Source organism: Pollachius pollachius (genome assembly GCF_949987615.1).
Source record: "Pollachius pollachius genome assembly, chromosome: 3".
Classification (NCBI taxonomy): Eukaryota; Metazoa; Chordata; class Actinopteri; order Gadiformes; family Gadidae; genus Pollachius; species Pollachius pollachius.
Window position 1 is genome coordinate 36501558 of NC_136936.1, and position 15829 is coordinate 36517386.

A 15829-nucleotide genomic window follows, 5' to 3' on the forward strand; every position below is an offset into this window, starting at 1 on the left:
ACAGCGCAAAGAACCGCGGACGTTTCAAGATCAACCGCGGTTTTTAACACCCCGTTTCAAACCTCAAACACAGAAATGCATTACGCCAATCTGAGCCTCAAATACAATGCCTCCTTATGCCCTCGATTATAATATGAATTCAAAAATGTCTATTTATTAATCCAAATCCAGGTAATGGTAAATTCATACTCTTTGGTCTGGTTTCTTCAGTGTGCACAGGTCAAGGCTTTTTAAATTAATAACAATGAGATAGCACAATCGTGGAGGTTTTCCTTTTACGTTCAATTCTAAAATTAACTGGTGCTGACATCCTCCAAGTGATAGTATTACCGTCCCTTCAACAGATACTCTAGTAGCAATACTATGTTTTGAATCAATTGCTACTGCATCCTCTTGTATAAATATGTTGTCTCTTTCCCACTCTGAAAGGGTGGGCAGAGGAAAAGATATAGTGATGTATAGTGATGATGAATGTGTGTGCTTGTATTTGTGCCACAGAGGAAGCGATCCTTGTTAAACCGTGTGTGTGTGTTTGAGTTTGAGTTTCACATTTGGTTTGTGTGAGTGCGTGTGGCTTCTGTGTATGTTTGCCGAGTTATATATGAATGTGTTAATGAGTGTGTGTGGTTTGTGTGTTTGTGGCCAGTGTGCGCATGTGGCTTTGGTGAATGGTTAGTTTTTCCTTCCTGGTTTATGAGTGTGCATAAATAAGAGCGGCAGCCTTTACTCCCACCAGCGCCACCACCACCAGCGCCCCTCGAGGCAGCGGGGGTTGCCCAGCACGACTCCCCCTGCGTGGGCTTGCCTACACCGGGCTCACTGGACAACCAGCTTTGGGTGTGTCCGTCTCTCGGTCCTGCTCTTTCTCTTTCTCTTTTCGAACGTCCCCTTTTTAATACCCCACTATTTTTCTTCTCATGTCCGATTTGCTAATCACAAATCTCTCTCTCTCTCTCTCTCTCTCTCTCTCTCTCTCCATTCCAATCAAATTGGCTTTATTAGAATGGCAAGATTAGAAATCTTATATTGCCATATCAAACATAAAAGTATTACTAAGAAAACAGATTCAATAAAACAATGTAAAAATGGAGGAAAAAGAAAGGCGGATTACACCAAGTTAGTTGGTGTAACTTAATGTGTTCCGCCTGTTTGCTGTGACATTGACAGATTTAGCTGCTTCTGAGGCACTGACCGTAATCTCCATGAATATGTTGCATTTCAGTGTGGTCAAAGAATAAATGGAATTCTTTGCATTTATGTTTTCTTTTGGACAAGAACTTGGTCCTTATGTGTTCCGATATGCTAAACGGTACCAGGAAATGTAGCTCTGCTCCATCAGGTCCTCTGGACAAAGTGGACCCAGCCCGTTCTCTCTAGGCTGGGATCACTCATGAGTCTGTAGCTGGTTCATGTCTTTCTCAGTTTCTGATCAGTCACGGTTGTCTGATAGTCTGCCACCGTGTACTGTCTGTTTAAAGCCTAAAAACATTGACATTTGCTTTGAGTTTTTGTGGACGATGGCCTTATAGTTAATGCATGTATGTTTTATTTTTCTCTCTTTAAAAAATCATCCCCTCTCTCTCTCTCTCTCTCTCTCTCTCTCTCTCTCTCTCTCTCTCTCTCTCTCTCTCTCTCTCTCTCTCTCTCAAACACTTTTTATTTCCTGCCATAATTGTATCTCTCTCCCGTACTTTTATTTCTCTCTTGTATTCTTCTCTCTTGTACATCTCCTTCTCCGCTTATTTCTCTCTCTCTCTCTCTCTCTCTTGTATTTCTCTCTTTCTCTATCGTGTATTTATCTCTTACATAAATCTCTCCTTCCCACTTACTTTTTATCTCCATCTTAATGTCCCTTCTACTTTTCTTTCCCCCCTCTTTTATGTCTCTATCTTTATCACCCCTTTTCTTTTTCCTCCTCCTCATATAATCATCTCTTGCTCTCCGGCTCATATTTGTTCTCTTTTTGTCTTTTTTTGTGTCCCTTATCCTTCTATTTCTCTGCAATCTCTCTCCCTCTCTGTCTTGATTTATTTTTTCTCAAATATTATTTTTTCTATCTCTCCCTCTCTCTATTTCACTATTATTTCCATCCACATTTTGTGCCTTGTTTACTAAAAGTCATGTGACACCACTTGCCATGGTTTGTGATATGGGACATCACCTGGTACACTTTCAGCCAATCAGAATGGGTAATTGCCCTAACCAGGGTCTGACCAGTGTGATGAATGTTGAAAAATGCTACAAAAGTTAATAATTAGTGTGCTAATTGAAAGAGTTCCTTCTGCTGTGTGATGCGAGTGAAGCCACAGGAGCATCAGATGGACGGCACATGTCCATCTGTGATGTTGTGTTTCCATGGCGATGGTCCATATGGCCTGTTTGTGTCCGTACCCGTCCTCAGGGACCACGTGGTGGATGATGGCTAACACACACACACACACATACACACACACACACACACACACACACACACACACACACACACACACACACACACACACACACACACACACACACACACACACACACACACACACACACACACACACACACACACAATGATAACACTTAAGTCCTTACGCATTTATGGAACAGATGACGAAATGCAACTTGCATTTTTACACATGCACAGTTTTTTAAAAAAACCAACACGCACATGGGGCGACGTGTGTGTGCTCCATCTGTATGAGTGTGGAAGCAGAAGGACCGGTTCTGTTCTGGCTCAACGACAGGCTAGTAGAGTCTGTCTGAAGTTCAGAAAGCCACCGGAGATGCTCTAGTTCTCCTCTTCCTCCTTACACTGTTGCTTAAAAATGCTGCCTGGTCAGCTATCTTCATATCTGTATCTCTCTGTCTCTGTCTCTGTCTGTATGTGTGTGTCTCTCTTTCTCTCTCTCTCTCTCTCTCTCTCTCTCTCTCTCTCTCTCTCTCTCTCTCTCTCTCTCTCTCTCTCTCTCTCTCTTTCTCTGTCTCTGTGTCTGTATCTCTCCCTCTGGCTCGGGCTCTGTCTCTGTCTCTGTCTGTCTGTCTCTCTCTCACTGCCTCTGTCTCTCTCTGTTGCTCTATCTGGCTCTCTCGCTCCCTCGCTCTCACTCACTCTCTCTCTCTCTCACTCTCTCTCTCTCTCTGACATCTCCATTTCCCTGACCTTGTCTTTGAGGCGCAATATCCTCTCTCTCTTTCTCTACTTCTCCTTCTCGTTTTATCTCTCTATCTTCATCCTCCTCCGCTTTCTCTTTAATATAATTCCCTCTCTCTTCCTCTCGCTCCGCCTTAGCGGATCTCGTTCTTTTATTCATCTTCCTCCTGTCCCCTATCCCGCTCCTCCTCTCCTGCTCTCTGGCTTTATGTCTGTGTCTCCCACTTTATCATAATCCAATGTATCGGGGAAGTGACTGGAGGTCAATGGAGGGCGTACACACACGCACACACACACTAGACTCTTTAAATTGCTGAGCAGGTGACTTCTGTTCATCCGTATGCTCAGTGCAGAGACAAAGCCATCCTGCGTTATTGATTACCATGGCGACCGATCGATGACATCAACAGATAGGTCACGGTCAAGAGAGGGAGGCAGAGAGGAAAATATATATTTTGGCTGCATCTGTTTTTGTGTAGATGTGTGTGCTGCCGGTGCCGTGTGGCCGGTGATGAATGTGTTTAAGGGCACCTCATACAAGGATGAGTGCTGGAGCGGGACATTATCTGCACTTGATGTCTTCCTCGCTCTTTCTCTCCCTTCCCTCTTTTTGGGCTTTCTCTTTGTTCTTTTGTTAGTTTCCGTCTGTAGATTGGGAACACTTACGATAACGAAAAAGAGTACATTCGTTAACCATTAGTTAGAATTGAATGCGAGCATTAACTAAGGTCTTGGTAATGGTTTTTATGTTAACTAAGGAATTAATGTATATATTATTTAATAGGGTTTGGGTTAACCCTAAACAACTAACTCAAACCCCTATGCTAATACTATATAATAATGCTTTATTAATGCATTAACTAATATTAATCAATGTTTAATGAATGTACCCTTATTGAGAAGTGTTACTCTTTCCACCTTTCGTTCTTTAAGTCTTTCTTTTGTTCTTTCTTTCATTATTTGTTGTTTCAGTATTTTTTTTCCTCTTGTTTCCTTCTCAGTTCTCATTCCTCGTTGTCTCTCCCTCTTCTCCTTTCTCTTCCTCATGGTCTGTGTCTCTCTCTCTGTCTCTTAACATCTGTTGATCATCCCTCCATCTCCTGCTTTCTCCATCAAGCCGAGACAGGGAAGTCATTGTGAAAGCACTAGGGGAGTTGGATGGTGTGGTTTGGGTGTGTGATGTTTGGGGGTTGGGGTGTGTGGTGTTGGGGGTTTGTGGTGTGGAAGTGGTGTCTGAGAGAGTATCAGATTCATGTGTTAATCGATGGCCTCTTGGTTCCTGGCAGAGTGTGTCCGGTGGGGCAAAGTGGCGGAGCAGCAAGATTTACGCTGGCTTGTAGAGAACGTCAAGGAGCCTTGAGAATGGAGAGCAGGGGGGAAGGGGGAGGGGGGGAGGAAGCAAGGGATGGAGGAATCGATGGATGAGACGGAGGGGGTCGGAGGTGAGGTGTGGATGAAGGCAGACTTCAAAAATGGAAGAGAAGAGAGGAAAACGTGACAGAAGTGTAATAAAATAGAAAACATGGAGAGGAGGGACAGGAAGACAGAGAGCGAGAGGGGAGAGAGGAGGAGCGAATGAGGGAGGGGCAGGGTTCTTAGACTAGCTTACTGTCAGACAGACTTCAGACCCTTCAATAGCGGTCAGAAATGAAAGAAACAGAGCTATACAGTACGACCTGATTATATATTATGATATTATAACCTGTGTTTATCTGTGGGACGTCATAACAGCATCATAGATCCTGACCGACTGCAGTTCCTCTGGTTTTAAACTAGGTGGTGCTGTTAAGCTATGTGTGTGTCTCCAGGCCGGTGGGGCTGTGTGTGTGTCGGCGTACTGTCTGTGTGTTTATCTTTGCATGTGCCCCTCATCCTTTAATGACACGCTACTCTTTTCCTTTAGTGTGATTGCAAAGTTAAGAGATATGCCCACCGTTGCTATCTATTAATCTTTCTCTTTCTTGCGCTCCTTTCTTTCTCTCCTTTCTTTCTCTTTTGTATCACTCACTCTCCGGTTGAGCAAGCTGTGTAAGAGTGGCAGAGAGAGACGGAGAGAGGGAGATAAAGTTGATGAAATGAGTGAAGGTGGAAATTAAACTACGGATGAGTGCAGGAAAGGAGGAACAGGGCAGAATGAACGGATGACAGGCAAGAAGGGTTTATGCCAATAGCAGCCTTCGAACACAAAGCCCATTCAGAACGCTTCACATGGGTATGCTAAACATATTAAAATAAACCATTGAAGAGAGACATGTAGATTACATAAGGATCAAAGAATAGAAATACCTGGAGAAAAGACAACAGTTGCATACACTATAAAATGCTATAACCATGAATACTATTTAGTCATATAGCAATTTTAGTCCCTTTTTATTCAAACCGACCTAACAGTGAGTTTAGATTGACGTCATTAAGGGACAGGGAGGGGTTAGGGCATCCTGTTTAAAGATGCCTAGAGAGTAGGCTGCAGACAATAGGGGGATCAAACCCAGTGCCTTTCTGCTGGCAGCCAAACACCCTGACCACTAAACCTTCTGGCCCTCATTGTAAACTATAGCCGTTCTAAATTATTGGTGTCACTTACAAATTACATCGCGTGTGGAGGCTATATATTTGTGTGTGTGTACTTGCAAGTCTGTGTGTGTGTGTGTGTGTGTGTGCGTCTTTAACTTTTAGTATGCTCGTCAAGGAGCGAGTGATTGAATGGTCATTGCTGAGGGTAATGCTGACTGTGTAAGATGTCAACACACACACAACCACACACACAGGCACACACACACACACACACACACATATGCACATACTTCATAGATCTCCTATGGTAAGTGGTTGTGAGTAGAAATCGAAGCTCTATATGGATAGCTTAAGCATATTTAAAAAGTTGTTTGTGTGTGTGTGTGAGCTACCTACAGGCAAATGCATTTGGCTGATTGGCTTTATTGATCCAATATAGTCTAATCATTCTGCTCCTAATCGATCTGATTAGTAAGAGGATTGTTTGAACATAGATGGCAACATGTCAAAAGTGTATGTGTGTGTGTGTGGATATATTGCATCCTGTTTACTGAAACCTTTGTTTAATGTTTCCCATCTGCACATAAAGGTAGATTTACTGTCAATGTGGAAGGAAAACATTAACCATTTATCAGTCTTCCTTCATCTAACACAATTAGTCATACAGTTTACTTAAACACACACGCACACAAGCACACAGACACATGCGCGCGCACACACACACACACACACACACATATACACACACAAACACTGCTAAGAGTATAGCCAAAGCTTGTCTCGGCTAACCTGTGTAAACCTTGTATTGACCATGTTGTATTGATGTGATGAGGGACGTAGACAGAGAGAGGTAGTATCAGAGAGAGAGAGAGAGAAAGATAGGAGAGAGGTGATGATATAGTGTGAGGTTGGAGCTGTGGGACAGAAGGCTAGCCAGCTTTAGCGTTTAACCTTTTAAATTAGAGGGATTCTTAGCTCATCTGAATGTCGATTGTCCATAGAGAGAATAGAGTAGGTAGTGTGGAGTGCCCTATCTCTTTGACCAAGCTGCATGCTAAGCCCTAATGCTGGATTATATTGGTTATACATTTTTTACATATTTTACCAGATTTGTGTTGACATATTCGTCATGACAAAAGACTCCTGGTTTTGCTTATTCATACATTTAGTACTTTGTTTTTCAGAGCATAGTTATGATACCAAATGTCTGTCGGTATTTCTGTCTCTGTCTGTCTGTCAGTCAGCCTTTCCTTCTCTTTTCACGTTCTCTGTCTCTGTCACTTTTTCTCTCTTTCTCCCTTTCTCTCCACCTCTCTCTCTATTTAGCTCTCGCTCTTATGCTCTCTCGCTCTCTCTGTCTCTCCCTCATGACCTTGTCATCAGTCTTGTTTTACAGTAGTTGTATTCGTGTGTAATTCAGGAAACATGACAGCTCCTTCTCAGCTCTTTGTTTCTATTTTCAGAATCCTTTCCAGTCTGTTTATTTATCCCTACACATTTTATTCCTGGTGTCTGATAGATTTATATACAGACAGAGACATGCATGTATACAGGCACATACATACACTTGACCCATATGGAGTCATGCATACACATACACATTGTTATCTGCGTACACAATGTACATACACTGTGCATGCATTCCTACAGAATTGTCTGGTCGCAGGTTGTTCCTGCATGCATATATGTGGTACGTCAAAATATATGGTTTATAATTTTGCTGGTACACAGCAAAATGGTCATAACCACACCCTGAAAAATCCATGTGTTTTGACGTGATTGTATGACATGCAATAGAATATCTGGAAATATATGTATGTGTGTGAGCTTGTGCTAGTGTGTGTGTGTGTGTGTGTGTGTGTGTGTGTGTGTGTGTGTGTGTGTGTGTGTGTGTGTGTGTGTGTGTGCGTGTGTAAAAGTGAGACCCAATGTGTGGTGTTGGTTTGTGTAGGTTGCAGGGGGGGATTGTGGTGGTGGGGGTTGTGAGAGAGGAGAGGAGGTGGGGGGGACAGTGTTCTGGAACTCGGCATCATCACACAGGCAGTCCTGTACTGGAACCAGCTTTACAAATCCACACAGAGAGGGGATCAGAGACACGAACATTGCTGACATTGTACAGCAAAAATAAAAAGATTATTCCTGATGTGCACAGGAGTGTGTGTGTGTGTGTGTGTGTATATGTGTTTGTGTTTGTGTGTGAGCACGTGAGCTTAGCAGATTGTTATAGCGTCTGAATCAGTTTTTTTGATAAGCAACGTGTCAACATCCACATTGCCTATGTGTGCAGGTGGGTGTGTGTGGGGCAGGAAACCTCTAGCTGTACTGGCACACTCCCCTTTCTTGTGTACATATCCATGTACACACATGCACACACACACACACACACACACACACACACACACACACACACACACACACACACACACACACACACACACACACACACACACACACAGGGTCCATTCAGCTCGGGCATGGAGGCCCCCAGAACAGTGAGATGCTAGCGGCGTGCTACAGGACGCTAAACGCAGACTCAGTCCTATGGTCAATAGACCGGGATTCCACGATATAACGCCGCTAGTGCTAACCCCACCATTCACACACACACTGAGAGGGGGAGCCACGAATGGAGCTAGGTGTTGAAGGGTAGCAGAACACACACACTGTCGCAGATATGCTGGGCTCCTTGGACATCCTGTATAGCGTGCTCATCCGCAAGGTAATCCAGGGCCAGAGAACCAATTTGTTGTACGAGAACCTTATCCTTCCGCAGGGCGACCTAGGGGCCAAGTATCTAGGGGCCTGTAATACCAGACCTTCTGTCTGTGGAGCAAGCTCAGGATGTGCTCTTAGTTTATTAAGAAATATGTCCTTTTTTGTTTTGCAAGCGGGTATCCTCAAACTGAAATCACTCCTGCGCGCTTTTATCTGCCTCTCTGTGTCATTGTTCAGTGCGTAAATAGCTTGAGCTGGGCTGGGTTGGGGGTTCTGCGGACTTCGTTGGCTTGGCTTCACATCGGTGTATGGTGGAAGAAGCGGCTGGGAGCTTGATTCTTTTGTCCTGCACACAGTAGGGAATATTGGACAAATATATCCTTTCTAATTCAGGAACATATTTCTCTTAACCTCTAATTGGATTTGGCATTTTATTCTTTCGTTGATTCGCAGTTAATTACATTCAATTTAATTAGCTATTTGCCTGCAGAGAGATGGAAACCTGCCGATTAGACTTTTTACAATGCTAATCGAACCAAGAACGTTTGGACAGTTTAGTTACTTTTCTGTCTCATAACCCAGAAACTGTTGCCGCTTTACCCTCTAACTTGCTCTTCCATTTGACTAAGTATTTTGCAGTGTAACAAATCTAAAAAACATTCTCCCTCCTTCCAGCTAATGGCAGTGTATGAGGAGAAGGAGGCCCAGCAGAGGGGCGTGGCCGGCACTAGCCCCGCCCCCAGCCCAGACCTCTACCAATCAGAGCTCTCTGTGTTCCAGCCTATCCGAGGGGGGGAGATCGAGGTGAACTCCACAGCCCTCAAGTCCAGTGAGTACTCTTCCGGTGAAGATATATTGGCTCATTTAGCCAGCTAATTATTGTGAGCTCATGCATTCTTAACATGTATGGCCCCGGTAGGAGTTGATAATGTCTTCCCCTAGTAGTTGGTTTGCTCTACCATTTGTGTCAGACAGGGAATCAAGCCCTACCCCTGGCGACGTGCTACTAGATGTGCTAGAAAATACCACCACTCTTTAGTCATTTTGCAGACTTTTACCGAAAGCATCTTACTGTGAATTCTTATTTTCAGCACACTAAAATACATCTGCACAAATCATTTGAAATGCTGGATAAAAAGCGAGGCCCCCTCTTAACCTCATCGCCAGGAGTGGGCTCTGAGCTTTGCCACGTCGTAGAGTGGTGTGATCTCAGGCCAGATGTAATCACAGTCCAGACATGGCGGAGCTGGGTATCTCTCCAGAGAGGGAGCCCTGTCCTTGACCCTGGGTAGCTCTGGTGTACGTCAGCCGCCTGGCACCGCTAACCAAGGGGCATTCATCTCCCTCTCTCTCTACATATCCCATATTGACTGCCACATAACAGAGTTCAGCCATCATTCGGCCCAACGCCGCCACCGTCATTAATAGCTAACGACTTAACCTTTTCGGGCTACGCGATTGATAGCCCTATATGATGGGGAGTCGGTGTTCATTACAACGCTATGAAAGCAGAAATGCAGAGGTATATCTGTTAATAGCACGTTTAACTCTAATACGCCAACAGCTGACATCGGTAGCCCTGTTGGATATATGGTGGCCATCCAGTTCCGTATATCTGGGATACGGCTTGGTCGACTCCAGGGACCTTTTCTGAAACACAGAACAGAATACCGCTGACGACAGAATCCACTCAGACTCTGTCTCTCTCTGTCTTTTTGTCTGGCGTCCGCTCCAGACTCCCTCCCTTTTCACTGTGCACACGGGAAAGCAGGTCTGTTTAGCGTTGTATTAACCCAAACATGAGATACACCTTAAACATATGTTCCACCTGTTAGAGATGAGCGATGGCGGCGGGTCAAGGCAGGGTCGACGTTCTGGGCTCTGATGTTCTCCATCCCAGCCAGGCCCCCGGGTGTCACCATGTTGGCCCGGGATCTGTGGTTGGCCCTTGGATGGAGAAGTGTATGAAACATGGCTCTGCGGAGATCAGATCACGGATCTGCAGAAAGCTCCCGTATAGATGGATGAAGAGATGGATGGTGGAGAGGGAAGGGAAGAGAGTATTATTGAGATTTGACAGCTGGTAGAGATGCTGTGCATTGCCATACACGGTACATATTCTGGGATGTTTGGCGTGTCTTTTTTCTGTCGTGGTCGGGTAGTATCACGAGCGAGGCTATCTCAGGACCAGTGCGTGAGATCGGAGCCCATGGAGGAGTCATTACAATAGAGCAACACGATGAGGAAGATGGAATGAAATGAGTTGGTGTGCATGATGGAGTAGATGACAGAGGGGGAACAAGTGGAACCTCGGTGGGGACTGAGGAGGAGCAGGAGACGAGGAGAGAATGGAGGACACAGGAAGAGAACGAGGGGAAGTGTATGTGTTATGTCAAACTGATGGAAGATCTCTCATCTCAGAGTCTGGTTACTGTTAGGAGCAAGGTGTGTTTTTTTTTCTCTGTTTGACTCTCTCTCTATATTTATTCCTCATCTGTATCATAGAGATGGTTTTAACCCCCTGTTCAGTGGAGCTGGGTTATTTCTGGTAAACAGTCTGAATCCAAACAACATTGTCAAGAAATATGGCCGTTTGATCAGACTCGGACGACAATAAAACATGTAAACATAAATATATACAACTTCTAGTAATGGTTCTATTTTACATACTATCAGGGAAACACATGATTGTTCTTAACATACTCCATTTTGATCATAGAATGATAATGGAACAGCTAAATCCTATTATCAAAAATATCCTACGAGTCTGGTCTGTACACTGGTTGGATGCATGAAGACATACTGGTTAAGTTTTTATTAGCGTATTTTATATCCTCTTTCTTCCCCTCATCTTTGTCTCTCCTGCTCCTCACACCCCCTCCTTTCGTTACCTTCCTCTACTCCACTCCGTCTCCTGTCCTCTGTCCATTCATTCCATTCCTCCTTCTCACTTACCCTCCTCCCCTCTTTCCACTCCCATCCCATCTCTCCTTCTCTCCTACCTCTATCCCTCCCTCCATGTCCCCTCTCCTCCTCCCACTCCATCCCTCCTTCCATCCATCCCTTCCTCGATCTCCCCTTCCTCCCTCCCTCCTCCTTCCCATCTCTCCGAGGAGTGATTGATTAGGGAGTGATGTAACTATTTCCACCCTCCCTCCTGTCTTAAGAGCACCAGGGGTCCGTTTTGAGCCGATCAATACCTGACCCTACAAATATCATCTGACGTGTATATTCTCAGTGCTGCTCTCCCCTCCTCCGTCTGTCTCCCGGTCAATGGAGAAACCCCATTGATGCTTAGCACTAAAGGCTGGCCCCATATTGCTACTGATGTATGTGCAGATCAATAGGTCCTTATTGACGGGGAGGCTCAAATTAAAGCAAGGCTATGTCAGGCGACCGGGGCTGCACCACCACTACTACTATTACTACTTCTATCACTCCTAGTGTTTCTGACTGCCATTCCCATTACTGGTAGTACTCCGGTATTACTAGTACTATTGTTTCTACAGATGCTGCGAATCGTATGAGTACTACCAAGTCTATTTCTACTGCACATAGCTATTGCTAGCGATGGTATAGAATATTACCCATATTGTTGGTTGTATACAAATCTAGTCACAGCATTTTATGTTTTTAATTCTACCGTTTTGTACACAAAGTACGAAGCGAAGGTACTAGAAATGTTTCCTCCCCACATGTTATGCCTTTGCTAACGCGCACACATTGGGACACACACAAACACACACACACATACACACACACATACATATACACACACATACACACACACACACACACACACATACACACCTACCATGTGTGTGTGAGCAGCCACTTGAGAGCTGCGCTCCATCTATCAGCTCTGTGAAATTATGATTTTATGCAGTACGCTGATGAGATGTGAAGAGAGTGATATGATCGGATGCTACACACACACATATAGAGACACACACAAGCATACACAGATAGAGACACACACATGCACACACATCTTGAGACACACAAGCACAAAAATATAGAGCTGCACACACATAGAAATACACACGAGCACACACATTAAGAGACACACATATAGTGTCACACATATAACACACACACACACACACACACGTTTGTGTTACTACTGGTGCATCTGCTACATGTGGATGCTGGCTCATTTCCCAAACATAACAAACAAATGTTTTTAACTTCTTAAAGCAACAACTCTAGAAAAACAAACCAACACTCACACACACTATTGTTGCACTCTATTGTTTTTCACTTTGCGTTTTTTGGGCACTAAAACATGATGAAAAGCTATTAGTTATAGTAATTAAATAACTTCCTCATCTTATCTCCTTGCTTTAAGCACTTTCTTCCACACACTCATTATTCGTTGTAACACTAGCCATGACGTCCCTCCAGACCACCTTACGTGTGTGTGTTATTGTGTGTGTTTTTGTGTTTGAATACAAGCATCTGCTAAAGGATTAAAAAGTGAGGCAGTAAATAGTATTGATTTCCTTGGTATGGTTTGTCAAACTTGGACAGGTTCTGCCTAAATAAAGTGTTGGGTGGCCTCTTGTCAAACACATTTTGAAATAATATATTTTTATTCATCTGTTTTCCTTGAATATCTGTTATTTTTCCACATTGTAGACAGATGGCCGGGGACGCTTTGAAACGCCCGGTTCAGTACTCAAAACAACACATTATTCTCCGGCATTTGAAAAGTAGTCACAAGCCGTACACTTGATTTCGCTGATGCCCTGACTGGTCCAAACTAAGCACTGACACTGACACCTTTGACCCCCTTCTGGTGTTCATGGTCTGTACCTCTGTTTGAACACAAACATCATGTGCTGTCTGGGCCTGTTGAGCGTATAGAAGGGAGATAAAGTGACTCTGGTCATGTGAGCTATAGAGCATATCAATGTAATCAACCGTGAATCAGCTTTAGGCCTTCAGAGGCGTGGTGTGGGATCTACGTGGTGCTGTGTCTGTTCCGGTCTGCTGCAGCCAGGGACTGGAACAATCGGCAAAAATACTAACACTGGACGATTTCACCCCAAGTCCGTTTTCAAGGATTCTATTATATGGACCTTCTCACGGATACATGGCTGTTTTCCGACAGAAAACCTCTGAGGGCCAAGGGTTAGGGCATAATACCCTAAACCTTGTCCATCAGATGTTTTCTGTGGTCTGAAGAGTTGCCTTTTTCACCAAAATAACCCTGAACTTTTACTCCTAGGAACCTCATTTCACCAAAAGCTTATAGGATGGAAAGGCGGCTATGAATGATCTTGTTGTCTTGCTGCTGCTGTTTGGTCTGCCTGTTTGTCTTGCTGTTTGTGTTTGCTGCTCTTGTTCTTGCTGTTGAGTTGCCTTATGCTGCTGTTTGCTAGCTAGGTGCCCAATGCTTGTGTGCTAGACTGTATGCTAGTTATGTTGTGCTTATTGTGAATGTATGTAGGTTGTGGGTGTGTTAGAAACAGATTTTTTCTGCTGTCTTTTAACTTTGGACATTTCTTTTTAGCCTTGACCCCCTTCCATCAAAATGCTTTGCTTTTTGCTATTGTAGAAAATCTTTTTCTTAATGACTTCATGGTTATCAAAAAAAAAGAAAAGAAGAATGCAACCTTTACACCAGCTGTTGCTTCTTGAATATGTGCTCGTGGGCTTGCACACGCAAACACATTTACCTTGCTTGCTTAATGCATATATGCATATGTTAAATGTAACGTTTTTTATCTACTATTTTAGTCACCAAGGCAGAAATATAAAAATATATGTTACTGCAGTACACCTCAGCGGTGTACTGCTGCCACCACTATTGCATCTACTACGACTAGTTGTTTATTATTCATCCCCGTGGTGAAAGTGCCTATGCAGTTTAATCAGAAGGCATTTCATCATAATATCCCAAAACATCACAAATAAGCATACTCGTACACATTCTGTGCTTCACACCTTGCAGTAAATTCGATGTAGAAAACAGAACGAGGCTTCCACAGACCAGCTGAGCATCCTTTCTGCTATATTTTTATTACAACCAATACAAATGAAATGCTAAATCGGTGTTGTGTGTGTGTGTGTGTGTGCATGCGTGTTTGCGGCTGTGTGTGTTTGTGTGTGTGTCTGTGTGTGCTTGTGTGTGGACCCCAGGTACCCCTCTCCTGGTTAGGAGCAGCAGTGATTCGATGCTCAGCTCCCCCCTGGACACTGAGACCCCCCACCCGGAGGACTCCAACGCCACAGTAAGAGCAACGCATGCACAAGCAAACATTCAAACAGACACGCATGCATGCAGGCACGCACGCACCCATGCACACACATGCGCAAACGGACACACACCAACACTGATAAACATACATGCACGCACACGCAAATGCACACACGCCCATATACACACGCACGCACTCATGCGCACACACGCACGCACTCATATAGACACATACACGCAGACAAACACATATCCACACACTTGCACGTTCGCAAAAAAGAGACACATTCATGACTTTATTGATGAAGTTGAGGTAATTCCCATTGAGAGGAAACCCTGACGCTGCACTTTTAAGACTTGCTGCAAACATATTTTCCTTTAGTAAACGTTTGGCAGAACATGAACCTCTGTAGTTGTCCATGTTCTGGTTTACTGTCTGTGTTGCAGCACAGTTGTTTGAAGACCTATGCGCAATTATGACTCATGTTATCACACCCAACATGGACCAGATGCATCCCTGCTGACATGGGGGTGAATGAGTGAAGTGGGCGGGAACATTCCGCAGGCATCTGATAAACACTGCTTTGATCTGTCGACCAATCGGCTTCCATGGGTGCACGTCGCAGCAGCTGGATCTGTCCTCTGTTACGGCGATACGCCCTGTCACATCACAGTGACCTCACCAAGACGGATTACTCCCCTCACCTCTCTGGCCCTCTTCCTCTGCCTCTCCCTTTCCCCGCGGGGTCAGAGGTCAAACATCTCATGCTCATCACTCTTCCTCACTCCGTGTTTACCCCCAGCGTTGCCAGCCCTGTGTTCTTATAACATCAAACCGCTTCCTTATGAAACCAAACCAGTTTCTCAGTCGCCGTTTAACTCTCATCTGCCTTATTCCTTCCTTATGGGTCTGTACCGCCTGTCCGTCCGTCTGTTATGTCTGTCTGTCTCTATAGCCCCTTTCACGCAGGGATTCCGCAAGAGGGCCGCAGCGAAGGCCTTTGTGTATTCACAGTGAACCAAACAGCGGTGTATTGTTTCCGGCCCAGGCGTGTTGTTACACACAGCATGCTGGCTTTCTGGAAGCAGAAGAGCTTTGACAGGCGTGACGGGAAACACAACCACGGCGACGTCTAGTGTTACCTATAACTTACGCGTGGGGCTGCGACACGCTCGCTAAACAACAACAATGAATGATGAACTGAGTGCTGTGCTCTTCCTAGCCTTGCACATCCTGCGAAAGCAAGCAAAGTCGCCGT

At 44.5% G+C, this 15829-nt stretch overlaps 1 protein-coding gene across 1 annotated transcript in view; it reads left to right on the forward strand.

Annotated features, from left to right (window-relative positions):
• Positions 1-15829, forward strand: part of LOC307073300 (partitioning defective 3 homolog B-like) — a 188073-nt gene that overhangs the window by 39036 nt on the left and 133208 nt on the right. The window contains exons 4-5 of the mRNA XM_079733031.1: positions 9044-9197; positions 14513-14604. Coding sequence (XP_079589157.1) covers positions 9044-9197; positions 14513-14604 — 246 coding nt within the window. The remainder of the gene's footprint in view (positions 1-9043; positions 9198-14512; positions 14605-15829) is intronic.